This window comes from Brassica rapa, chromosome A03 (assembly GCF_000309985.2).
Source record: "Brassica rapa cultivar Chiifu-401-42 chromosome A03, CAAS_Brap_v3.01, whole genome shotgun sequence".
In the NCBI taxonomy this organism is placed as follows: domain Eukaryota; kingdom Viridiplantae; phylum Streptophyta; class Magnoliopsida; order Brassicales; family Brassicaceae; genus Brassica; species Brassica rapa.
Window position 1 is genome coordinate 2,851,408 of NC_024797.2, and position 23,399 is coordinate 2,874,806.

At 37.3% G+C, this 23,399-nt stretch overlaps 4 protein-coding genes, 1 long non-coding RNA gene and 1 other non-coding gene across 7 annotated transcripts; all 6 read left to right on the plus strand.

Moving 5' to 3' along the window:
- The first annotated feature begins 29 nt into the window (after positions 1-29).
- Positions 30-122, plus strand: LOC117133202. The gene has a single exon (XR_004457037.1). It is a non-coding gene; the product is annotated as a small nucleolar RNA R64/Z200 family (small nucleolar RNA).
- Positions 123-5,560: 5,438 nt separating this feature from the next.
- Positions 5,561-6,676, plus strand: LOC117132806. Its single transcript, XR_004456399.1, has 2 exons — positions 5,561-6,050; positions 6,149-6,676. It is a non-coding gene; the product is annotated as an uncharacterized LOC117132806 (long non-coding RNA).
- Positions 6,677-6,852: 176 nt separating this feature from the next.
- LOC103856107 (inositol hexakisphosphate and diphosphoinositol-pentakisphosphate kinase VIP2) lies at positions 6,853-15,392 on the plus strand. Of its 2 annotated transcripts, none has more exons than XM_018657447.2 (30): positions 6,853-7,269; positions 7,433-7,492; positions 7,743-7,789; positions 8,005-8,088; positions 8,207-8,270; positions 8,442-8,595; positions 8,908-8,978; positions 9,113-9,217; positions 9,399-9,491; positions 9,677-9,751; positions 10,153-10,238; positions 10,364-10,570; positions 10,657-10,756; positions 10,842-10,912; positions 11,136-11,214; positions 11,387-11,545; positions 11,689-11,731; positions 11,886-11,968; positions 12,069-12,131; positions 12,210-12,284; positions 12,575-12,700; positions 12,939-13,180; positions 13,278-13,322; positions 13,411-13,477; positions 13,678-13,749; positions 13,879-14,123; positions 14,203-14,260; positions 14,477-14,644; positions 14,747-14,821; positions 14,952-15,197. In XM_018657447.2, exons 1-30 carry the CDS (start codon positions 7,201-7,203, stop codon positions 15,195-15,197), a joined length of 3,132 nt encoding a protein of 1,043 aa, XP_018512963.2. In that variant the 5' UTR covers positions 6,853-7,200. The 2 variants fall into 2 exon arrangements, with proteins under 2 accessions (XP_018512963.2, XP_018512962.2); XM_018657446.2 differs by having other exon boundaries at positions 7,201-7,287; positions 14,952-15,392.
- Positions 15,393-15,677: 285 nt separating this feature from the next.
- On the plus strand, positions 15,678-18,229 carry LOC103856108 (probable serine/threonine-protein kinase PIX7). Its single transcript, XM_009133186.3, has 6 exons — positions 15,678-16,226; positions 16,438-16,784; positions 16,862-16,997; positions 17,087-17,223; positions 17,300-17,423; positions 17,508-18,229. The coding sequence occupies exons 1-6, from the start codon at positions 15,980-15,982 to the stop codon at positions 18,029-18,031; spliced, it is 1,515 nt and encodes a 504-aa protein (XP_009131434.1). The 5' UTR covers positions 15,678-15,979; the 3' UTR covers positions 18,032-18,229.
- Positions 18,230-18,467: 238 nt separating this feature from the next.
- LOC103856110 (probable pectate lyase 19) lies at positions 18,468-20,903 on the plus strand. The gene is made up of 4 exons (XM_009133187.3): positions 18,468-19,028; positions 19,107-19,869; positions 20,132-20,377; positions 20,471-20,903. Exons 1-4 carry the CDS (start codon positions 18,835-18,837, stop codon positions 20,693-20,695), a joined length of 1,428 nt encoding a protein of 475 aa, XP_009131435.1. The 5' UTR covers positions 18,468-18,834; the 3' UTR covers positions 20,696-20,903.
- A 280-nt stretch (positions 20,904-21,183) lies between these two features.
- Positions 21,184-23,200, plus strand: LOC103856866. Its single transcript, XM_009133994.3, has 2 exons — positions 21,184-22,333; positions 22,739-23,200. The coding sequence occupies exons 1-2, from the start codon at positions 22,219-22,221 to the stop codon at positions 23,101-23,103; spliced, it is 480 nt and encodes a 159-aa protein (XP_009132242.1). The 5' UTR covers positions 21,184-22,218; the 3' UTR covers positions 23,104-23,200.
- The last annotated feature ends 199 nt before the right edge of the window (positions 23,201-23,399 follow it).

A 23,399-nucleotide genomic window follows, 5' to 3' on the forward strand; every position in this document is an offset into this window, starting at 1 on the left:
TTTATATACTTTATAAAAGTCTTGCAAAACTTCTGCTATGATGATCTTTTGAATAAAATTCACATGTCAGACTTCAGAGATGTTAATCGATGAGAATAAATATTCATAATTCTGAGCATAAGTTAATCTCTTTCTCCATATTACGATCATTAGTAAGATTTGAGTTTTTCATGTTCGTCTTATGATAACTTTTTCCATTACAATTTTTTTTATATTGGAAACTAAAGATGTGATGAGTAACAATTTGGTCCGTGTTTCAGATTAACCGTGAACGATAATTCTATACCAAACTCTGATCTTAATGTGTTTTCATTATTCTAATTGTGAAGCCGCTTGCAGAAGACAGTATACTATTATGATCACTAGTAATACCCTTGAAAAACTAAAACTTAATTGATGCTTGATATGACTTCCAAAATCTATCTGACCTTAATCTCATGGACTGCGTTACAGCTCGTGTAATATGTATAGTCACGTGGACATCTATAATTCAGAGAATGTGAACGTAACATAAAAGGAACTCTTACGCTTCGTATTTAAATATCGTGAAGGACATGACCAATTTACTAATGTGTGACAAACCTATCACAGGGATAAGAATTTTGTACTCACCATAACATTTAGGAATCATTGTTTTTAGCAATTTATAGACATATTCCCAATATGTTAATTACCCAAATCGGAAGATTACGAAAGTGAAAAAAAAAAGATTATGAAAATGAGATCACCTGTGAAGAGTTTGAAAGTTGTAGACGTACTCTATTCTGTGAAACCCCATAAGACATCTGCTTTCTTTGACATACAAACCATGATCAATGATTATCGGCTTCGCAGAATCTTCGTAGAATAGAATCTTCGTAGAATAGATATTGTTGGAAAAAATGACATATATTTAAATAAAGGGTAATTGGAGGCTATAACCACAAAAAAACCAATATTCACCATGTAGCCATTTAACCTAACGATTCTATAGACGCTGTTAAAAATATAAAATAATACTGTAATACCCCTAAAAACAACCGGCTCAACCTGATACAAAAATAATTAAATATTTTAATTATTCATCCCACAAAAATAACTCGTGTCTCACCCTTCTTCACATCTTCTCCTTTTAACGTCTCTGGTAATTTTGCTGCAGTCGAACGGTCTCCGGCACCGCTTTCATCCATCGCCTCCACTCTACATGCAATCAACATATTTTCCAGCTCCTCCGTCCTCTCTTTTCAATCTTCTTCGGTGTTACAGTTCTTGGTTAGGGTTTCAGCGGCGGTAGTAAGAAACCCTTTCTAACCCAACTTCACCCTTCGATTCTTCTCAGATCTCTGAACCCCTCATAAGTTCTCATTCTCTGTTGTAGATTCTCTTCACCGTCTCGTCCTATGTGCTTATTTTCTTCCAATTTGGGGCTCGTCTCATAATCAAAGTGTTATAGTTTCTAGGTCTGTATCATCGGCTGATGTGAATTCGATCGTCCCCAATTCAGAATTAGTCTCTCCCACTAAGTTCTCGGTGCTGCGAAATAAGTAGTGTAGTAATTTAGGGGAAGATGCATGGAATATCATTGATTAGAAATGCTCAGTCGGTACACATAGTATGATATTTTGAATCCGGTTTCCATTTGAAATGTAATAGTATACCTATCACATTCAACTACTCCACTGAGGATATTATCACTTGCTATCATGTTTTGCTTTGCTGCAATTTATGGTCGGTTGTGGTTCTCTCTCTGATGTTCTTATTCTAAGTTATGCTTGAATTGGGGTTTTTGTCTCTGCGATGCATAGTTCATGGTGTAGAAATATCGATTATTTTTTGGAATAGCATCTGCAATACATAGATGTTTCATTGTATGCCCGTATCAGTATATCTCATTGCTATATGTCATGTTAAGTGGAATAGTATAAGGTTCACATTATTCCATTTTATATGGAATCATACTTTTACATCATATGTCTTTCCATTCGTTAGCTATTTTTATTCTGTTTGACTCAAAATTCATTTCTATATTGAATATTACAGTGTGAACCGTCCTCACTCTTTGCCTCTATTTCTTTTCATTCTTCAGGTTTGGTATGGACGAGTCAGACCTTCCAAGTAGATTGTTTGAGACAGACTTTGAACCTACCGGCAAAAAAAAAAGGTTAACACCTATTTCCAGTATTATGGCCGGTGGATTTAATTTCACAAAGACTTGGGTTGCCAATGTATTGGGGTTTATATTTACTTAACTTGGGTTTAGTGTTTACTGTCAAGTGTTCTATTACTATTCTCATTAGCTTTGTATTTCATGTGGCTCATGAGGAATGTAAATACATGTCTCTAGTATTATGAGATGTGAATTCAGTTTCCTAGAGATTTGGATTGCTTATGGATTGGGGTTTATATTTCCCTAACTTGGGTTTAGTGTTTAATGTTAAGTGTTCTATTACCATTCCTATTAGCTTTGTATTTCATGTTACCCAATCTTGGCTCTAGTATGCACATAGTATCATTTTAAATAGTACATTGTATATAGTATAGAAGTCTTCTCGTAATGGATGGTACAAATGTGTATGTAACCCTATACACACATTTATAATCATTAACCTACACCAGTTGTTTAAATTTACACAGTAAAAATATCTTAGTAAATCGACTTCAGCATGTGGCATCCTCATACTCTTTCATTAGGAGTAGCTGTCACCAACTATCTGACTTTCATATTTTTCTAATTTTTGTTTAGTGTTTAGTATCAAGTATTCTTCTACCAATCCCCCATTAGATTTTGTAAATCAATCATGAATGTATGCAACTAGTATATAAATGACATAGTATATTTTATATGGAATAACAGTTTTCAGATAAATTACATAGTGTATTCTATATGGAATAGACCTTCTCACGTAATATACGTCATAAACGTTAATTCACTTTATAACGGACATATATTATCAGAAGTTAACATTGGCATCATTTCATTTAACCAAAATAGAAGGTCACAAGGTTTTCCGTACAACAAACACAATGTGCCCACATTCCATTAAATTTGGGTTATGTTACATATTGTGTTCTGTGTGGTTTACCGAGAGTTTACATTTTCATACTATTTGGCCTTTAGTTTATTTCTGTGTGGTTGATAAATTTATTTATGAATATTTGGCTTGATTTTGGGTAAAGCATTACGTATTTTTCTTGCATTATGTACCTTTTTAACAGTAGCGAAATTATGAAGATCATATTTCACTTGGAACTACATTTATAATATTACTATTCCACATACGGTACATAGTATGGAAACTCATACAATCGGTATAGAATATACTTGTCGTCATCTTCAGTTTGTCGTTAGGTTAGAATTGTTTATGACACACTTACAACTGTTATCCACTCCTCTCGATTCGTACCCTTACATCATATGTGTTGAATACAGCTGCACAACGTGATCTGTATGTTATGTGATTATTATGATGCCATACAAAAACGCCACATCGTTTATTTTATAATATGTAACCGGTAACTTGATATTTGAAGGGGTATAACCGGATAGAAGGAAGCACAAAAGCCAAACAATGAATTATGTCAAAATCATAGCTACTTCCTTGACTTATCTCTAAAATATGGCCATTTGGCCAATAAGTCCTTAAATAAATTCATATAAATAATGTAAGGGTTAATGAAGAGCATTAAATTTAGCCTTGCAGATCCATTTGTTCCACTATTAGTTGACTAGTCTGTCATGTTAACCCACTCACATGTTAATGTTAGGGCATGCATTACCCATGAAAGCCCGTATGTAAACATGGAGCAGGCATCGATCGCCTTTGATCACAAACAATAGAACCACTAAAATATACTATTTTATTCTTAAACTAGTATGTGATTATGTAGCCTTTCGTAGTTTTGCTATTTGGTAAGTGTTCGATTCGGCTCCATAAGAATGTAACAAAACTATCTAAAGTGGAAGCGCTGGCCATGAAGGCGGCGCTGATGACTGATGAGCCATGGTTGGAGCGCAGTCCTATCTATGTCCGATCTAGTTCTGAAAAATCCATTTAAGATTAAATCCAGGATAATACCATGATTCACATTAAATGCTTAGGGGCAAAATGAGTCGAATCCGCATCACATCGAATATGTAACTTTATTATGACAAAGATCGAATAAGTGATCTCATCACAAATCAAGATGAGCTATCTTTTGTTTTATATGGAGTGTCTTTTTTATAGCAAAGGATCGATTTTTCTCTCCATCGGCAAAAAAATATAATTTACTTAACTTTTTTAATGTTTTTAGCAGAGCGTGCTCGATTCGAATATCAAACATGTTTTACCTTTGTAATCTCCTTTTACTTCTATCTAGTTATAATACAAACGAGATTTCTGACTTATTTATTATCTTAAATCATTATTTAATCATAAATCCAAACTCACCCTTCAAGTTCAACAACCATGCGTCTTTAAAAATCCAAAAATTTAATGTCTTTTGGGACTACAAGGTGTTAGTCTTCTTAGGAGGTGATTGGTAGTTGCTGTAGGTGCTGTCCACAGCCCTATTTATTTCCACAGCACCAAATTCAGAGCAATCAAGCTTTAAATTTTTTTTTGAAACCACAGCTCTTAAAATATCCTACAGCTGTACAAGTGCTCTGCAGAGCCAAATATCCAAAGCAATTTTTTAGTGCTTCAATAAAATTCTACAGCAATAAAATCTAAAGCCACAGCAAAAAGTCTACAGATTTTTTTCTACAGTAAAATATTTAAAGCTATAGCCATTACCAATCGGACCCTTAGTTACATCGAATGCCTCAACAGTCGCTCTATGATAGTTGTTTGATGATATTAGAGGCTTGGTCTCATTCATCCTTTTGTTGTATTAATTTGTGTTTGTTTCATTCCACGTTTTCTTAACTCTGGTCTCTGAGGCTGATGGCCTAGTCAAATCAGCCATGCTTCATGTGAACAATTACTCCATTCTTGGAGAGGTGTTAAGCTTTTATAAAAAGTATACTTGGATCAATAACTATCTAAAGTCTCAATTAAAAGGTATTAAGTGTTCAGTATCTAACAACACTAATCATAGTATTTATTATCTCGTCAGTACATTTTTCTTAATTTCATTTTCCATTGTTTATTCTCTCCAGATTTGATACAATTACAAGAAACCTAATTCAAAAATAATTAGTGGACGAACCAGTCCAACCATGCGTCAACAACATTGATTTGAATTATAGCTTCAACCAACAAACAAATGGCTCTAGCTTATTAAACACACGATTTATTTAAAAAAAAAAATATAAGCTCCACCTGCTATAGTTGTTTTTTTTTTTTTAAATATAAGCTCCACCTGCGATATAGTACTGCTATATTTCTTCAACATTTGCTCTTTTTTTTTACATTGACTGGATTACAATATATTTTGACGAGAGACACCGTGGACCATTTCGATTACTTTTACAAGTTTATATGGCTGCTAAAGAGAATTAAATAACTAAACTATTTTAATACGCGTTATATTGACTTTACTCATTTAGACATTTTAGAGAATTTCCTAAAAAGAACAGCGTGAATATTATGTACACCACGATATTAAGTTTATATGAAAAAAAAAACCGTAATATCCTCTCACCTTCTTCTCTCCAAAGGCGACTTTTTCAGAGTTTCAAGTCCGCCGGCGCGTGACCTGCGCGTCCGTTGCCGGCCATCCTCCTTCTTCCCTATCTCATTTTTATTTGCTCATCTCTTTCTTTTTCTGTTGGTGCTGATATGTTGGAAGCACTGGTTAAGGTCTCGCCGCCGGCTCCCTAGTACTGCTACGGGGAGAGCTTGTTCCGGTGTCTTGAGATTTTTCACTGGTGTAACTACGAGGCATCGCAGGTTCTAAAGCAGGTTGAGTCGGTGTTTATGGGTTTAACTTTCGACAGATCTGATTTTCCATTTCTAGATCTATTCGGAGTCATAGCGGTGACGGCGCGTGACGGGTTGGTTGCCTCTCTTCTTTATTTTCCAAGTGGTTTTGTTGCGGATTGGGTTGTTGTGGAGTGGAGCGTTCGATTTCCTGGTTGTTGAAACTTGGTATCATGTTTTGGTTCTTGAAAATACAGAATTTTAAACTTATTTAGCAGACTTTCATATATGGTGTTGAGTTCAGTGATTGCTTGCCGTGTGTTTAGAGCGTGTCAGGAGAGATTGATTGGCAAGACTTCATTCTGTGGTATTAGAGTAAAGCTTCTATCGAGGGTGAGTGGTCGTATGAATGCGGCACATCCGTATCCGAAGGAGGTGAACCGAGTGAGTGTTCCCCCTGTTGGGTTATGAAGTTTCAGGTATTTGTTTTGTTGGACGTTATCGCTTGACGGGCGTAGGCAGCAGCGATAGTCGTGTGGTGTGGGTGTTAGAAGTGGAGGTTATCGTATGGCGTGCTATGGGCAGCAACGATATTTCCCCGATCATTGGTCTTTACTCGGTTCGAAAGTTTGTGAAATTGTTGTTTAAAATTCTTTTGTGGTAGTTTATATGAGTTTCGGACTATTTTTCAGCTTTGTTTCAGTAAGTTGCTCCGGTGTGGGCTTTAGTTGTCCCGATGTGGACTCAAGTCGCCGCTTCTTATGGGCTTTCGGTTTCTAGGACTATCTCGTTTTGTCGCCGATGTATTATGTATGAACTCTTGTATTTTATGTTGGAATAATAATATATTTGACGGAAAAAAAAAATATTATGTACACCACTATTCAATATTTTCCCAAATAGTTTTGCATAGTTGGTTTTGCTTGTGGGTCGGTGACTAATTAAAATATTCGTAATCTTACCTTTTTTAATTACAAACAAAATCTATATATACCCACTAATATGCTAAAATCAAATAATTATTATTTTAGTCAATTCAATGCAACGCCCCTGACGCCTGAATCTCCTCTCCTCTCTCTCTCTCTCTCTCTCTCTCTCTCTCTCTCTCTCTCTCCCCTCGTGCCTTTACAGCACTATTGCTATTGCTCTGCTTGCGTTTATCGTTTTCCCCAGTAACGTCTCTTCCGACTTTTTCTCCGCGAGATCTCGCATTTGCTCTCTCTCGATTGATCCTATCTTAGTCGCGTCCATGATTCACGTGTTGTACAAAAACCGAAGCGATTTCGTCTCTGTTTGTGCTTTCTCTTTGATATAATCGAACGAATTGTTGAACGAAAGGGGAGAAGAGGTGGTGCGTATAGGTGATCTCGAGTTAAGAATGGGGATGGAAGAAGGAGCTGGTGTTGATAACAAGATAACGATCGGAGTCTGCGTCATGGAAAAGAAGGTGAAATGCAGCCCCGAGGTTTTCTTTTCCCTTTCGTGTGCTCGTGTTTTAGCTCTGATGAACAGATGATTGCGATTGATTTTGCTTGAATCCTCACTCCCCCTCGAGCAAATCTGATACTGAGCTTGTTGTTTTTTTTTCACTCATAGATCGTTCGTTGCAGGTTTTCTCGGCTCCCATGGGACAAATCATGGATAGATTGCAAGCGTTTGGCGAATTTGAGGTAACTCTCACTTTCTCTCGGTTGATGAACAGAATCACTGATGTTTTCTCAGGGTGTGATTTGATGATTCAGAGCCTGTAGCTTGTTCTTCCACTTAGAAATGAATATGCCTTTAATTTTGTGATTCCAATTCGTTGTCGTTTTTGGTCGTCACAGATTCTATGGTGTAGACTTTTTTTTTTTTTTTTATTTCCCTCTTTTGCTTGTGGGATGTGACCTCATGGAAACTCTGTTACAACTTTATTGCTAGATCATTCATTTTGGGGACAAGGTTATTCTTGAAGATCCTGTAGAAAGGTATGTGTGTGAACGTTTGCGTTTTTTTTTTAACATTTGGTTTTGTGCTATTTTGTATCATATTTATATTTTAATTGGCCTGATGCATGGATTTGTTAACACTTTAATTTAATTAATTAGTTCATTAGGAGAAAGTTTATTCAAAGCTTATTTAAGTACAGTTAAGATTCTGGGAGACTGGGACCAATACCTCACCAGGGATTTTCCTGTTTCAGTTGGCCGATTTGTGATTGTCTGATTGCTTTCCATTCCTCTGGATATCCTCTTGAGAAAGTTCAAGCATATTCTTCTTTAAGAAAGTGAGTTATATACCTTTTTGACTTTTGTTGATGGTTCAGTAAACTGCTCACTTTTACCGGTCAGAATTAGTTTTGTTTAGATTTTGAGGTCGTCTTTTTCAATCTTCTTATGATTCAGGCCTTTTTTAGTGAATGATTTGGATCCGCAATACCTTCTTCATGACCGCCGGAAAGTGTATGAGGTATGCATTTTAGACTGCATAAGAGTGCATCTCGTATCACCATATTATTTCTACTTTTCATGCCTCCCACTCATTTCTTTTTTCCTACAGATTTCCATTGTTCATGAAAACGATTATCTACAAGCTTTCTTCTTAAATTAATAAAATATTGTATTTATGTGCTCCCTGTAGCATCTGGAGATGTATGGTATTCCAGTTCCTAGATATGCTTGTGTCAATAGAAAAGTACCCAACCAAGACCTTGATTATTTCGTTGAGGATGAAGATTTTGTTGAGGTTAAAGGTGAACGATTCTGGAAGCCATTTGTGGAAAAACCCGTCAATGGTCAGTTTCTCTTTTCACATCTTTGATCTCTCTAATTGTTTGCTGTTTCTCTGAATTTTTTTCGTTTTTGGGGGTATTAGGTCATCTTTTTTTCATATATTGTTTATATAGTACTTCAGTGTTCTCTCTTCAATATGCATCTTGTGTAAATGATAAATGAATCTTAAATTGGTCGAGCTTCCTTGTTTTGATGGTATTAGGTTAGTCTAATCGTTTTTGGCTATCAGCCTTGATCCTCTCTTTTTTTTCCTTTTCTGACTTGCAGTTATTTTTACTGTCCACTAATAATTGACATTTTTTGTGCTTGTAAAGGAGATGACCATAGCATAATGATATACTACCCTAGCTCAGCAGGTGGAGGCATGAAAGAATTGTTTCGTAAGGTACTCCATCTTTCTTCCGAACTTGGCTATTCTAGGATTGAACTGTCTAGTTGAACATATTGTAATAATTTGTGGCCCATAACTGTGGCTTTTCTTGGATTGAACTATCTTTCTGACCCAAGTTTTTGTTTTAGGTTGGGAATCGTTCAAGTGAATTTCATCCTGAGGTCAGAAGAGTAAGGAGAGAAGGTTCTTATATATATGAGGAGTTTATGCCTACTGGAGGAACTGATGTCAAGGTTTTGATTCTGATTCTTCTAGATAAGATAATTCTGTTCTAGTCCAAGGCAACTTAATCTTTAATGCATTGCAATGTGTTTTTAGGCTCTTGTCATTATCCAGGTCGTTTATATGTCAAAAGTTGCTGTTAAATTTCCTATGTTTTTTTCAATCTGTTTGTTCATGTACACTGAAATGCAGGTCTACACTGTGGGTCCCGAATACGCACACGCTGAAGCAAGAAAGTCGCCTGTTGTTGATGGTGTTGTTATGAGAAACCCAGATGGAAAGGAAGTAAGTCTGCCGATCATTATGAAACCGTTCCACATATGAAACCTTACGTGGCTCTTCTCTCAATAAGAATTGAGCTACGGTTAACAGGGTACCAAAGGCTGTCGATTATATAGAGGAATCGTAGCTTGTGTTTCATGAGCGCTGATGTTCAAACTTTGATCTGGTATTGTAATTTAATTGGACAGGTGAGGTATCCAGTTTTGCTAACACCTGCTGAGAAGCAAATGGCGAGAGAAGTTTGCATTGCATTTAGGCAAGCGGTATGTTGGAATTCCAGTTATCTGGCTGTCATTGTGTCTTCACTTCCTATTATTCTCTATCATAATTCTTAAGATTTAAGATCGCTGATTTGAAATGTAAATTACCATTGAGCTGATTTAAATGCTCTCTTTCATACTCGCTTCCACAATAGCATCCGTGGTAAGTACTTACTTCCATTGCAATTTGTTAGCAGGAATGATTACTTAGTGTGATAAAAGATACTCTAATTTAATTTCTCTATCGGTCAGTTACTGCTTCCAACTAAATGCTTGGTAACGTGATACAAATTATCTTCTAATAGAAGGACAAGCATACACACATGTTGTTGGTTTTTCCAGGAAAAACGGAAGATGTTATTGCTTGATGACATGCATTAACGCAGTCATTTTCATGTTACCAGGTCTGTGGATTTGATCTCTTACGATCTGAGGGAAGTTCATACGTTTGTGACGTTAATGGATGGAGTTTTGTGAAGAACTCTTATAAGTGAGTACTAGTCTGGACTTTTATTTCGCTTCGGACTGTTGTTTCAATTATATCTTCATAGGGAAAATCACAAATCATAATTCTATCATACTCCATTGAAGTCTTTAGTTCTCTTTTTCTGTAAGGTACTACGACGATGCTGCTTGTGTGTTGCGGAAAATGTTTTTAGATGCAAAGGCTCCTCATCTTTCTTCGACAGTTCCTCCCATTCTGCCATGGAAGATCAATGAACCTGTCCTATCTAACGAAGGTTTAACTCGCCAAGGGAGTGGCATCATTGGAACATTTGGGCAGTCGGAAGAGCTACGTTGTGTCATTGCTGTTATTCGGCAGTATGTCTAAGCATATGTTCACCTGTCCTCTTTAAACTCCTCTATATTCACCCAGGCTCTGAGTTGTGTTTAACTTCTCTTGGCAGCGGTGATAGAACCCCTAAGCAAAAAGTGAAACTAAAAGTTACAGAGGAAAAGCTGTTAAACTTGATGCTGAAGTACAATGGAGGAAAGCCAAGAGCTGAGGTAAGAGGCGCAGGCTTTTTCTATCTTCATATTCTTTCGTACAGTGATTTTCTTATTCTGTGCATTTTTTTTTTCTTACTTGCAGACAAAACTTAAAAGTGCCGTCGAATTGCAAGATCTATTGGATGCTACAAGAATGTTAATTCCTCGCACAGGGTACACCTCTGATAGTGATCTTATGACTTCCTGTATTGAGCATTTTCCTTGCGTGAGTCCTTACTACTGACCATAGCCAATGGATCCATGGATTTCATGTCTAGGTTGATAGATATGAAAGAGCTTATCTCATTCTTGGAACAGTCCTTATGTTTCTGTTAAATATTCTCCAGCTGCGTCCCTACTACCTAATTACCTTATTGTATTTCTGTTTGATGTTTAGACCAGGTGAAAGTGATAGTGATGCAGAAGACCTTGAACATGCTGACAAGCTTCGGCAAGTGAAAGCTGTTCTTGAAGAGGTTAAAAATTATTTTCCTTTTCTCTGAGGTGTATCTTTATGCAGCCCATTGTCGTTCTGTTGAATATAGTCCTTCTACCCAGTAGCAGCTACATTGTTACCTTTTTCTAAGGATGTTTGGAAAACAATTTTTGCAACCTCCGTCTCCTATCATAGATGTGTAAAACGTGCAGGGTGGACATTTCTCTGGCATATACAGAAAGGTTCAGCTAAAGCCGCTAAAATGGGAAAAAGTAACAAAAAGTGATGGCGAAGGTGAAGAAGAACGCCCAGTGGAGGCTCTTATGGTTCTGAAATATGGGGGTGTTCTAACTCATGCTGGTCGAAAGCAGGTAAAACTGTTACTTGGTATCGTAAGATGATGTTAAATGCAAACTTCAGTAATGGTATTGCTAATGGACTTCTAGTGTAGGACATTTAACATTATTGCAGAGGGTTGACGTATTCTTTAATGTTTGCTTACTTTTTTCCACAGGCAGAAGAACTTGGTAGATACTTCCGAAACAATATGTATCCAGGTGACGACCGGCACTTGATCTGCTTCAATTTGTTCGATCATTTCATGTTCCACTTTCCATATGTTCATACTATTTTGAAACAATTCGTTTATTGTGTTGTTCAGTGTAAGTTTTATTTCTGACTGGTTTATAACTAAACGGGATATGCTTGCAGGTGAAGGTACCGGTTTGCTCCGTCTCCATAGTACATACCGTCATGACCTTAAAATTTACAGTTCTGACGAGGGACGTGTTCAGGTACAACTGTATATCGATTTAGTAGTGAAGATGGACCATAGAACATTGAGATATTACATTCAGTCTTCTGTATATTCTTCATCGGTTGCACTGCTTGCAGATGTCTGCAGCTGCTTTTGCTAAAGGCCTGCTGGACCTAGAAGGACAGCTGACCCCAATCCTGGTTCGCCGTTTCTTTTACCAAGGTAGTACCGTACTTGGCATTGTCATAATCACTAAATTTCTTAATTTCTTTCTTTAGGTTTCTCTGGTTAGCAAGGACTCTTCCATGTTGGATGGCCTTGATACTGCGAGCACTGAAATGGAAGAAGCCAAGGTTTTTCCCTCTCTTTATTATTATTGACAACTTTATTGTGGATTCAGCAGATATGAGACGAATGAAAGCCTGTTTTGGTACACGTCTGAAGCATCAACCAATAATCAATAGTGACATGCATAGCGTTCTAGATTGCTCATCTGATGTTTGAACATTTTTTCTCATATGCATGTTTTAGATTGTTGAATTTCATCTGTGTAAAATAGGGTGAAGTATACTCTCAAATATGCATTAAACAATCATGTGTAATTATTAACAGCTTTGGATTCCTTTCCTTACTTGCCTTTCAGGCTCAGTTGAATGAGATCATTACCGCTGGCACAAAGTTGGTAAATGATTACGTCTCTTCTGAATTACCTTGGATGATTGATGGGGCTGGACTTCCTCCTCACGCTGATGAGCACCTACCTGAATTGGTAATCACACTTTTTTCTGCAAACGTTAGTCTATTAGCATATTTTAATCTGAAGGGCTTTCTAGCGTATCTACTGTTAAAAGGCATATTTCAAATGCCATCGTCAATATCATTTGCATGTTTCTTCCATTTTTAATAATATTATTTCTTAAAAGGTGCATAGGGATAGAAAAGGTTTTGCTGGAGATCACAAAATATATACTAAACGTTACTTGTTTCTTTACTTTCTAAATAAATAGATAAAACTAGCTAAAAAGGTTACTGAACAAGTGAGGCTACTTGCAAAAGATGAAGAGGAGAATCACACTGAGCCTAGTGCTTATGATTTAGCCCCTCCCTATGATCAAGCAAAGGCCCTTGGCAAGTCAAACATTGACGTTGGCCGGATTGCTGCTGGATTACCTTGTGGTAGTGAAGGATTCCTTTTGATGTATGCTCGGTGGAAAAAACTCGAACGGGATCTCTACAACGAAAGAAGAGAGTAGGTTATATTGGACTTATCAATGCTTGTCAAGTTTTTATCCTTATTTTCTGCATGAGTTTTTTAAAATGGAACTGATGGTTGGAATTAAATGCAGCCGGTTTGACATAACGCAGATTCCTGATGTTTACGATTCATGCAAGTAAGCTTTGCATTTTAATGTATTATAAATCGATCCTAGCTTATTACTGCTCCATTCTGAGTATCCTACAATGTGTCATTAATACCAGGTATGATCTGTTACATAATTCTCATCTCGACCTGAAAGGACTAGACGAACTCTTCAAAATTGCTCAGGTATGAACTGAATAAAAACTTGAAGTTTTCTCTCTCACTTTCTGAAACTTAAATGGTACTTACCAATGTACCACTTTACTACCAATACCGAGCCATGCATCGTAGATTTCCAGATTCAAATTGTGCAATTGTTACATCTCTGTTTTGCATTTCGATCATGGACTATGTTGATTAGAGCCAGTTAAGTGTTGTGGTTGCAGTTACTTGCAGACGGTGTAATACCAAATGAGTATGGGATCAATCCACAGCAAAAGCTCAAAATCGGTTCAAAGGTGGGCTTCTCAACGTGGAATTCTAATTCCCACAAAGGCATATAATGTCTAATCTTTCACTCATGGAGGATCCATGGTTTTTGCAGATGGTCTAATGGCTTAATTTCTTTTTATTTTCTGACTTTAAAGATTGCTCGTCGCTTGCTTGGTAAAATCTTGATCGACTTGAGGAATACTCGAGAAGAGGCCATGAGTGTTGCTGAACTGAAGAACAGTCAAGACCAAGTCTCAGTGTCATTATATTCGTCGAAAAAGGAGGATAGATATAGTCAACCGAAACTTTACATTAAAAGCGATGAGTTGAAACGGCCTACAAATGGAGAGAATAAAGATGAAGATGATGATAAAGAAACCAAATATCGACTAGATCCAAAGTAATTGAAAAGTCTCTTTTCCTGCTTAAGTGACTTCATATCTTGTCTATCTTTCTCAGTTTCTTTGTATTCCCTTTAGGTATGCAAATGTCATGACGCCTGAACGTCATGTGAGGACACGCCTTTACTTCACATCTGTGAGTTCCTTCTTCCATTCCTTACTTACTGCACATGCAAAGCTTCCGGCTAGAAAAAATAGAAAAACTTAATTTTCATTTCATGTGACTTTTATGCTTTTTTGAAATAAGACTGTGATATATGGCTAGATCATGGAACTATGTAGCAGCATTATAATCAGTGTAACACAAGTGGATTCATTTATACATAACTTTTTGCTATGTAATGATTGGCAGGAATCACATATTCATTCTCTGATGAACGTTCTACGGTATTGTAACCTCGACGAATCTCTTCAAGGAGAAGAAAGTCTCGTCTGCCAAAGCGCTTTGGAACGCCTTTGTAAGACTAAAGAGCTTGATTACATGAGCTACATTGTCCTAAGACTGTTCGAGAACACTGAGGTTTACAATTCACCTGTCTTTTTCCCCCTTTTCCACTCATGATTTCAAGTTGTTATATACTTATATGACACTGAAACCTTATAACATTGTTTTTACCTGCAGGAATCTCTGGAAGACCCGGAACGGTTCAGAATCGAACTAACATGTAGCCGTGGCGCAGATTTGTCTCCCTTAGAGGTAATATATAACAGCAAAGACTAAACTCTTCTTCGTGGGGGTTTGATGTAGTGACAGAGATATTTAACAACCTACTTTGTTGATTTATTGACAAGAAGAAATGGTTTTAATGTATTGTATGGTACAACAGAAGAAGGACGAGGAAGCAAAATCATTACTTAGGGAACACACACTTCCAATAATGGGACCAGAGAGGCTTCAAGAGGTTGGTTCGTGTTTGACACTGGAGACAATGGAGAAGATGATACGTCCCTTTGCAATGCCGCCAGAGGATTTCCCCCCGCCGTCAATTCCGGCTGGCTTCTCCGGTTACTTTTCAAAAAGCGCCGCCGTGCTCGAGCGTCTTGTAAAACTCTGGCCCTTCAACAAGAACTAAACCTCTAATAGACAGTCAAAAAAGGCAACAAATTAGACGACCGCCGACTAATCCATTTCTTTTTGGACAATGTTTTTTTCTAATTGAGTAAACTAAAATCTTCAATTTTTTAGTTCTGATCTTTAGTTGTTAATTGTTCTGAATAATTCCCGTTTTGAGTTAGCAATATATGAAATTTCCAAGCTTTTCTATGTACAACAGTATATTCTCAAAACAAAAATCATTTTAATTGGATACCGAAAAAGAGGAAAGAAAAGGGAAAGGAATACGATTCGTACCTAATAATATCCCAAAGAATAATAAGCAGTGTTTGATAAATTGGTGGTTCCAAGCAGACAAAAATAAAACACACCAAACACATATCCCAGGACCAGGAGATTTGAAACCAATAATCACTCTTGTAGGTAGCTAATAATTACTGAATTAATTAATCAATAAACGGGTCATTAAACTGTTTATAATTTCAATTATGTTTACTGTAGTAGCACATGTGAAAAAAAATCTCACTTTTCCTTAAGCTTCTCTCTCTCCCCTCTCTTCTGCACATCTTCTCTCTCTCTCTCACCGGAGACATCAATTCCTCCTTTTTTGACTAAAATTGCGCGACTTGGGGCTTTGATCCATTCCCTTAGTGAATCTCACTTCCTCTCTCTCTCTCTCTCTCTCTCTCTCTCTCTCTCTCTCTAGTTCCCCCTTAGGTTTCGTTCTTCTTCGATTCTTCCAAAGCTATACTATGTTGGTCTGATCAAAACACAATCATCTGCGTAACTGTGTTTGCTGAGATGGGTTTGAACGATACTGATCCTGTCAAAGCTCAATCGAAGAAGAAACCTAACGAGGCTGAGCATCAGAAAAGGAAGAAGAACGATGTCGTTAGCAAAAGTAAAGGCGAAACCTTTGACGAAGAAGACGAAGAAAGAGAAGAACCAAGTGGGTGCTGGGTCAAGTTCAGGTTCATGATTGGCTGCTTACCTTCAAAATCAGACCTTGACGCTTCCTCTTCTTCTCTCTACGCCACTACCAGCACAGGTACAACTCAAAGTCTTGACCTTTGAATCGAAAAATGAAAACTTTCCTTGTGGGTTTTTTTTCTTATTTCCATATTTGGTTTGAGAACTTGTGATGTTACCAAAGTTAGGAACTTTGGAGTTAAGTGTGGTAGTAACTTAGCTTTAATCTTTGATTTGTTATTTTTTTTAGCTTTATTCACTTGTGGGATGTTGTTCTGTGGTTTATTTAGTGACGACAATGGAAAGTAAATCAGCAAATGAGAAATCAACTGATCAACCAGCTGGTCCTGTTTCCTCAACCACAACGACCAGCAACGCAGGAAGCTCCTCATCAACTCCAATGATCAGCGAAGAGCTCAAGGCTTATTCTAACCTGAGGAACTTTACTTTCAATGACCTTAAGCTAGCTACTAGAAACTTTAGACCAGAGAGTCTTCTCGGAGAAGGAGGCTTTGGTTGTGTCTTTAAAGGATGGATCGAAGAGAATGGAACTGCTCCTGTTAAACCCGGTACTGGGCTTACTGTTGCTGTCAAGACTTTGAATCCTGATGGACTTCAAGGTCACAAAGAATGGCTTGTAAGAGAACAATCTCTTCTGTTTCTTCCTTGTTATCACTTGGTTTCTCTTTTTAATGTGTGGTCTTGCATTTGTAGGCTGAGATCAATTTCCTTGGTAACCTTCTTCATCCGAATCTAGTGAAGCTGGTTGGTTATTGCATCGAAGATGATCAAAGGCTGCTTGTTTATGAGTTCATGCCTCGAGGAAGCTTGGAGAATCACCTTTTCAGAAGTATGTAACCCCCCACAACCTTATATAGATTCACAAACCATTTCATTGTTGTTCAATGTTTAATCCTTTTTTTTCCTTGTGTTCCAAAGGGTCGTTGCCTCTTCCTTGGTCTATCCGGATGAAGATTGCCGTAGGTGCTGCAAAAGGTCTCAGCTTCCTCCATGAAGAAGCTTTGAAGCCTGTCATCTATCGAGATTTCAAAACTTCAAACATCTTACTTGATGCAGTATGTATCCTTTACTCTTATCCATTTACATGAGAACACTTTTAGATTTATTAATTTTTCCCATTTTTTTTTTCAGGACTACAATGCAAAACTATCTGATTTTGGACTTGCCAAAGACGCTCCTGATGAAGGCAAAACACATGTCTCCACTCGAGTTATGGGTACATATGGTTACGCTGCTCCTGAGTATGTAATGACCGGTGAGTGTCCTCTTTGCTTTTTCATCCATTTACTTAGTTTTTTTTTTCATCTTTGTTGACTTTCTTCCCGTTGAACTCGTTAAGGTCACTTGACATCAAAGAGCGATGTGTATAGTTTCGGTGTGGTTCTCCTCGAAATGCTTACGGGACGACGGTCCATGGACAAGAACCGCCCCAACGGCGAACACAACTTAGTGGAATGGGCAAGACCGCATCTACTCGACAAAAGAAGGTTCTACCGGTTACTCGATCCGAGACTCGAGGGCCATTTCTCGATCAAAGGCGCTCAAAAGGTGACTCAGCTCGCTGCACAGTGTCTGAGCCGTGACCCCAAGGTTAGGCCAAAGATGAGTGACGTCGTCGAAGCGCTCAAACCACTTCCTCATCTTAAAGACATGGCGAGCTCTTCTTACTACTTTCAGACGATGCAAGCCGAGCGTTTGAAAAACGGGTCGAGTCGGTCTCAGGGAGGAGGAAACGGGTTTGGATCAAGAAACGGGCAGCCGCAGCCTGTGTTTAGGACGCTGTCTAGTCCTCATGGTCAACATGGTTCTTCGCCTTATCGACATCAGGTGCCTTCTCCAAAGCCTAAAGGAGCAACTACATAAAGCTCTCTTGTGTGGACAAAAGCCTAAATGGTCAAAGAAGCTTTTATCGTTTTTCTAAGCGGCTAAGGAGATAAATTTTTAACTAATGATGTTATGGTAAACTCTTTGATGGATTAATGTAAAAAAGACGATGGAGGACGGTGAATCCAATTGGGTTGTTTATGGAAGTCTGATTTTAATGTGAAACTAGTTATCTAATTTGGTTCAGAATATTTTAAGATTTGATTCATACATAGGTCAAAGTTTCATAACCCATAAAACATTCAATTAATTCTTAGTTTTTGTTAATATATAAATTAATAATATGAAATGAATGACCTTTATGAACAAAGAAATATATGTCTAGATTTTTTATTGAAATAATAGATCATAGTTAATGTAAAATTTATCCAAAATATGGGATCATTTAAAACAAATCCTATTTTTGTCCCAATAAACCTAAAACTAAAAATAAATTGGGAGCTAAATATAATAATTAAAAAATAAAATATAGACATTGCCCACAAATAAACAATGACCCATCATTAGCGGTAACTTTCTAAAACTAGAGAGTGCTTCTCGATCAAGTTTATCTAAACACCACTCGTTCACGTTTCTAAAAACTCGCAGTACGGTCCATCATCTAAAGGCTATAGGCTTCCAAAGAAGTAGATAAATTAAACAGAAAACGATCTATGTTTGAGAAAGCTTAATAATTCCCCATTTTAATCTTAATCCCTTAAGAAAACAGGGGAAACAACTTATATATTAAAATAAAACTATTTCTCTTAGCGAAAAAGAGATCACACAAATATTTTTAAAAGATGGTTATGGCTAGGCTGTTAAAGTTGATGTTAGTGTTATGTATTGTTGGTCTGATCCCGACCATACGAGCCGACATGTCTGAGTTGGACGAATATTGGTCGGGACGAGCTGATGAAGCCCGAGAATTCACTCTTCAAGCTTATCATTCTGATCCTTATGAAATCATCGATCACTTTCACGAACGTCACTACGAGTAAGTCAAGTTTAATTATATCAATAAATAAACATTACTAATGTTTAAAAATCTTGGTTTGGTCTGGTATGTATATAGCAACTCTACTGATGTTACACCGACCGAGGAAGATAACAACACGAAGCCTGAAGAGGTGGAAAACGAGGTCATTGAAATGGTCGGATCCGGAGATAACTCGACGAACAGCACGAGACGAAGCTTAAGAGGTAAAGGCAAAGGAAAATGGAGTAAGCTCAAGGGACCGTGTACCGCAAGTAACCCTATAGATAAATGTTGGCGTTGCCGTAAGAACTGGTCTAAGCGTCGCAAGAAGCTTGTCAAATGTGTACGCGGGTTCGGACACATGACGGTCGGTGGTAAACATGGACGCATCTACGTGGTCACAAGCAACCTCGACGAGGACATGGTGAACCCTGAACCCGGGACGTTGCGTCACGCCGTGATTCAGAAGGAGCCTCTCTGGATCATTTTCAAGAACGATATGAGCATTCGTTTAAACCAAGAGCTTCTGATTAATAGCTTCAAGACTATCGATGCGCGAGGAGCTAATGTCCATATCGCGCATGGCGCGGGGGTCACGATGCAGTTCGTGAGACATGTTATTATCCATGGGTTGCATATTCACCATATATCTGAGAGTAGCGGTGGTATGATCCGTGACTCGGCAGACCATTTTGGAATGAGGACTAGAGCCGATGGAGACGGTTTGTCTATATACGGTTCGTCTAACATTTGGCTTGACCATGTCTCCATGTCGCAATGTCAAGATGGACTCATTGATGCCATTGTTGGATCCACTGCCATTACAATCTCCAACTCTCACTTCACTCACCACAACGACGTAAACATTCATTATCCATATAATCTAAATTATATTATTCCATCATTATAAACATTTTTAGGTTAATCTTAATATTTTTTTTTGATAATTTTGAGGTCATACGATTTAAATATAATAAATTTTAAAATATTTGGAGTTAAGATAAATATTTCATCCGATTGTACCCAAAACTGGTAGTGCCTAGAACCAGTTCTGCTACTAGCCTCTATCGTAAGTTCATTTATAAACTTTTTTTTTTTTTTTGGATTTTTTGCTTGTGTAGGTGATGTTGCTTGGTGCTCAAAACACTTATGACTTAGACAAAAAGATGCAAGTCACAGTGGCTTATAACCATTTTGGTAAAGGACTAGTGCAGAGGATGCCAAGGATCAGGTGGGGATTTGTTCATGTTGTGAACAATGACTACACTCATTGGGAGCTTTACGCTATCGGAGGCAGTCAAAGTCCAACAATTCTCAGCCAAGGAAACCGATTCATTGCTCCTCCACACTTACCTCATTACAGAGAGGTAACTAAAAACATAATAATAGTGCTTAACAATGCATAAAACAAAATTTTGGATGTTAGATTGTTAACTTGTGAAAAAATGTAACAAATGTAGGTGACAAAGAGAGACTATGCTCCGGAAGAAGAGTGGAAACACTGGAACTGGAGATCTGAAAAAGATATATTCATGAATGGAGCTTATTTTAGACAATCTGGAGATCCTAATTATGAAACTGATCACACCAGACGAAACATGATTAAACCGAAAAATGGATACGCTGTTTCAAAGTTGACCAAATACGCAGGAGCACTTGATTGCAGAGTCGGAAGACGCTGTTAGACCATTTCCTTTTTGATTACTTGTCTGAATTAAAGGCAACAACGTTTTTGATTTTTTTTGCTTCTATCTAGTTCAGGAAATAATGAATTAAGGGGTGAAAATGAAAAACGTTATAACTTGTAAATGTATTTTGTATTTTTGTGTATATGAACAAAAAAAGATGTAAAAAGAGTAAGTAAATATAGCTAATTCTTGTACTACGTTTGATTTTGTGGTGATATCTCTCTTCTTTGGTTCCTATAGCTAATTAAGGAAGGGTTTACATCTAATGAAGAGAAGCAAACGATGAGAGATGATCCCATTAAGATAGAAATGGAATTACAAAAAAAAAGTTAGAAGAAACAACTGAAAGGAAAAGCTATAGGAATCTCATAAGTGACTCATGAAGCATTTCTCTTGAACATTACTAGTCCCTAGTGGGCAGAACAAATCCATCTGCTCACCTAATAAACATACAATCGGAAAATGTACCAAAGAAAGTTAAACTTACATGTTATGGAAACATGGCATCAGCCAATGAGACCACATAGTATGGCTGTACCACCCTCTCAGCTTCATTGACAAAATGCTGAATAGTGGATAAAGAAATGTTGCCAAAGAAGTGGAACACAGAAAGATGTGTACTAGCCTCCATTCGCTATATAATTAGGTCTACTCCTTTTAAAATCTTTCAAACAACCTAAAAAAATATCTTACGCATTAAGTATTGTTGTCCTCAAAACGTGTTGAAAAAGGGACGGATGTAAATGATATTCGAGCTTTCTAAACGTTAATATAATTGCTAGTTGCTTTCTCTTTTTAAAATAATAAATTTCAGCAGAGTCGGCAAGCAATACCAGGTTGTTGTGGGTTTTGAAGACCCAAAGATCTCAAATTATCAAATATATAATTTGTAAATGGATAATTTATAGTACCTACCAAAATAATACAAATGAATAAAATTGCCAAAGATATGCTCTTATGCCAAAAATAACTAATACTCCCTCCGTTTTTTAATATAAGTCGTTTTAGAGAAACTTTTTTGTTCTAAATTATATGTCGTTTTCGGTTTTTTATGTAACATTTATTAGTAATTAATGTTGTCTGACCAATGATAATATATCTTCTATTTTTCTATTGGTTAAATTATGGTTAGGTAAATAATTAATGATGTTTTTGTTTCAAAAATATAAGAAATTAATGATTTTCTTAATCTATGTGCATAGCTTTAAAACGACTTATAATAAAAAACGGAGGGAGTATATTTATAAGAAAATAAAAATAATAAGAGCAAAGATTCCTAGTACAAATAGGGATGGCAATTGGGACCTTAGCCCGCGGGCTAAGCCCGTAAAGTCCCACTGCGGGGCGGGTTTGGGCTTAGATATCTTAGGCCCGAGATATTGCGGGTCTTGCGGGTTGGTCAATTTCGGGTATGGGCCAATGCGGGGCGGGTCGACGCGGGTTTGCGGGGCATTCGAGACCCGCGTGTCTTCTTCACCAGAGACGTTTGGTGTTCTGCTAACCGACGAAAAAGGTGAGAAATGGCGACTGTGGAGGCAATTCTGAACCTTCTCTTCCACTCGTCGACTAAAGTCACCACTGAGCCTTATCTTCATCACCTCTTCCTCGATCTACCACCATCTACCATCTATACAGGTATATGATTTCTTCCTCTCAGTAGACACGAGTTAAAGTTAAATCTTTGCATGTTATTTATATCACTCGCCATTCTATACTGTAATTAGATTACAAATTTACAATCTACTACTAAGTTACAGTATTGAGTTCAAGAGTTCGTTTGCTTTGTTTGACTTGACTACTTGACTTGAAACATGATGGTTGTAGACTTTAGTGATAAGAAGTTATCAGTTTTAAAGTTTTACGGTTAATTGTTTTAAAGTTTTACTGTTAATTGTCATTTGTCTTATAAGTTGCTTGATGATGATGGTTATAAAAAACTCGTAACTTGTGAGAGGTATGCACCCATTGTATACCACTTGTTTGGTCTCATTAAAAAGCTTGACAACCAACCTTCTTATCTTTTTTTTTTAATGTCACTAGATGTGCTGAGAAGCTTTACTACAAAATTAGACACACATGAACCACCACCACACGAGTCAAGCAACAACAAAGAAATGAGGACAGCATTTTCACTACCCGCGGGCCGGACCGCAAAGTCCTATATAGCAAGCGGGGCGGGTTTGGGTAGAGGTTTGGGAACCGCGGGTTACGGCGGGCTGACCCGCAAAGATCCGCCAGAGATAGAGACCGCAGCGGGGCGGGCCACGGCGGGGCGGGTTGTCCCAATTGCCATTCCTAAGTACAAACTACTAGCATTCCCATATAAACCGGGGGGGACAAGTACAAGAAATTTCAGGGACAACCCCGACATTTCCTTAAAAATACATACGAATGCTTTCAATTAAAGCAAACATACAAAACAATTCCAAGGTTCAGAAAAAAAAAACAAATTAAATACTATAGTATTTATATTCATACATGTGGAATTAATAAAGTAAATCAATAGTTCTATTTTTCTAAAAACACCATAACTGATGAATCATCAATTTCTGCGACCAAAATAAGTAATAAAAACTGGATCTCCGGTTAAGAATAACCGGATTTAAACCGACCAAAGCAAGCAACTACGTATATGCTATAAATATATATATTTTTTATGTATGTGTATTTCCACATTTGCCCCTTTGAGAAGACCGAAACG

Excerpts from the sequence above, each read along its gene's own strand:
- LOC103856107 (XM_018657446.2), top strand. The coding sequence starts at position 7,201 with ATGGGGATGGAAGAAGGAGCTGGTGTTGATAACAAGATAACGATCGGA. Across the intron at positions 9,218-9,398 it reads CTGGAGGAACTGATGTCAAG|GTCTACACTGTGGGTCCCGA; the intron begins GTTTTGATTCTG and ends ACTGAAATGCAG. Across the intron at positions 13,323-13,410 it reads GATGTTTACGATTCATGCAA|GTATGATCTGTTACATAATT; the intron begins GTAAGCTTTGCA and ends CATTAATACCAG.
- LOC103856108 (XM_009133186.3), top strand. The coding sequence starts at position 15,980 with ATGGGTTTGAACGATACTGATCCTGTCAAAGCTCAATCGAAGAAGAAA. Across the intron at positions 16,998-17,086 it reads GGAGAATCACCTTTTCAGAA|GGTCGTTGCCTCTTCCTTGG; the intron begins GTATGTAACCCC and ends TGTGTTCCAAAG. Across the intron at positions 17,224-17,299 it reads CAAACATCTTACTTGATGCA|GACTACAATGCAAAACTATC; the intron begins GTATGTATCCTT and ends TTTTTTTTTCAG.
- LOC103856110 (XM_009133187.3), top strand. The coding sequence starts at position 18,835 with ATGGTTATGGCTAGGCTGTTAAAGTTGATGTTAGTGTTATGTATTGTT. Across the intron at positions 19,870-20,131 it reads ACTTCACTCACCACAACGAC|GTGATGTTGCTTGGTGCTCA; the intron begins GTAAACATTCAT and ends TTGCTTGTGTAG. Across the intron at positions 20,378-20,470 it reads ACTTACCTCATTACAGAGAG|GTGACAAAGAGAGACTATGC; the intron begins GTAACTAAAAAC and ends TAACAAATGTAG.
- LOC103856866 (XM_009133994.3), top strand. The coding sequence starts at position 22,219 with ATGGCGACTGTGGAGGCAATTCTGAACCTTCTCTTCCACTCGTCGACT. Across the intron at positions 22,334-22,738 it reads ACCATCTACCATCTATACAG|ATGTGCTGAGAAGCTTTACT; the intron begins GTATATGATTTC and ends TAATGTCACTAG.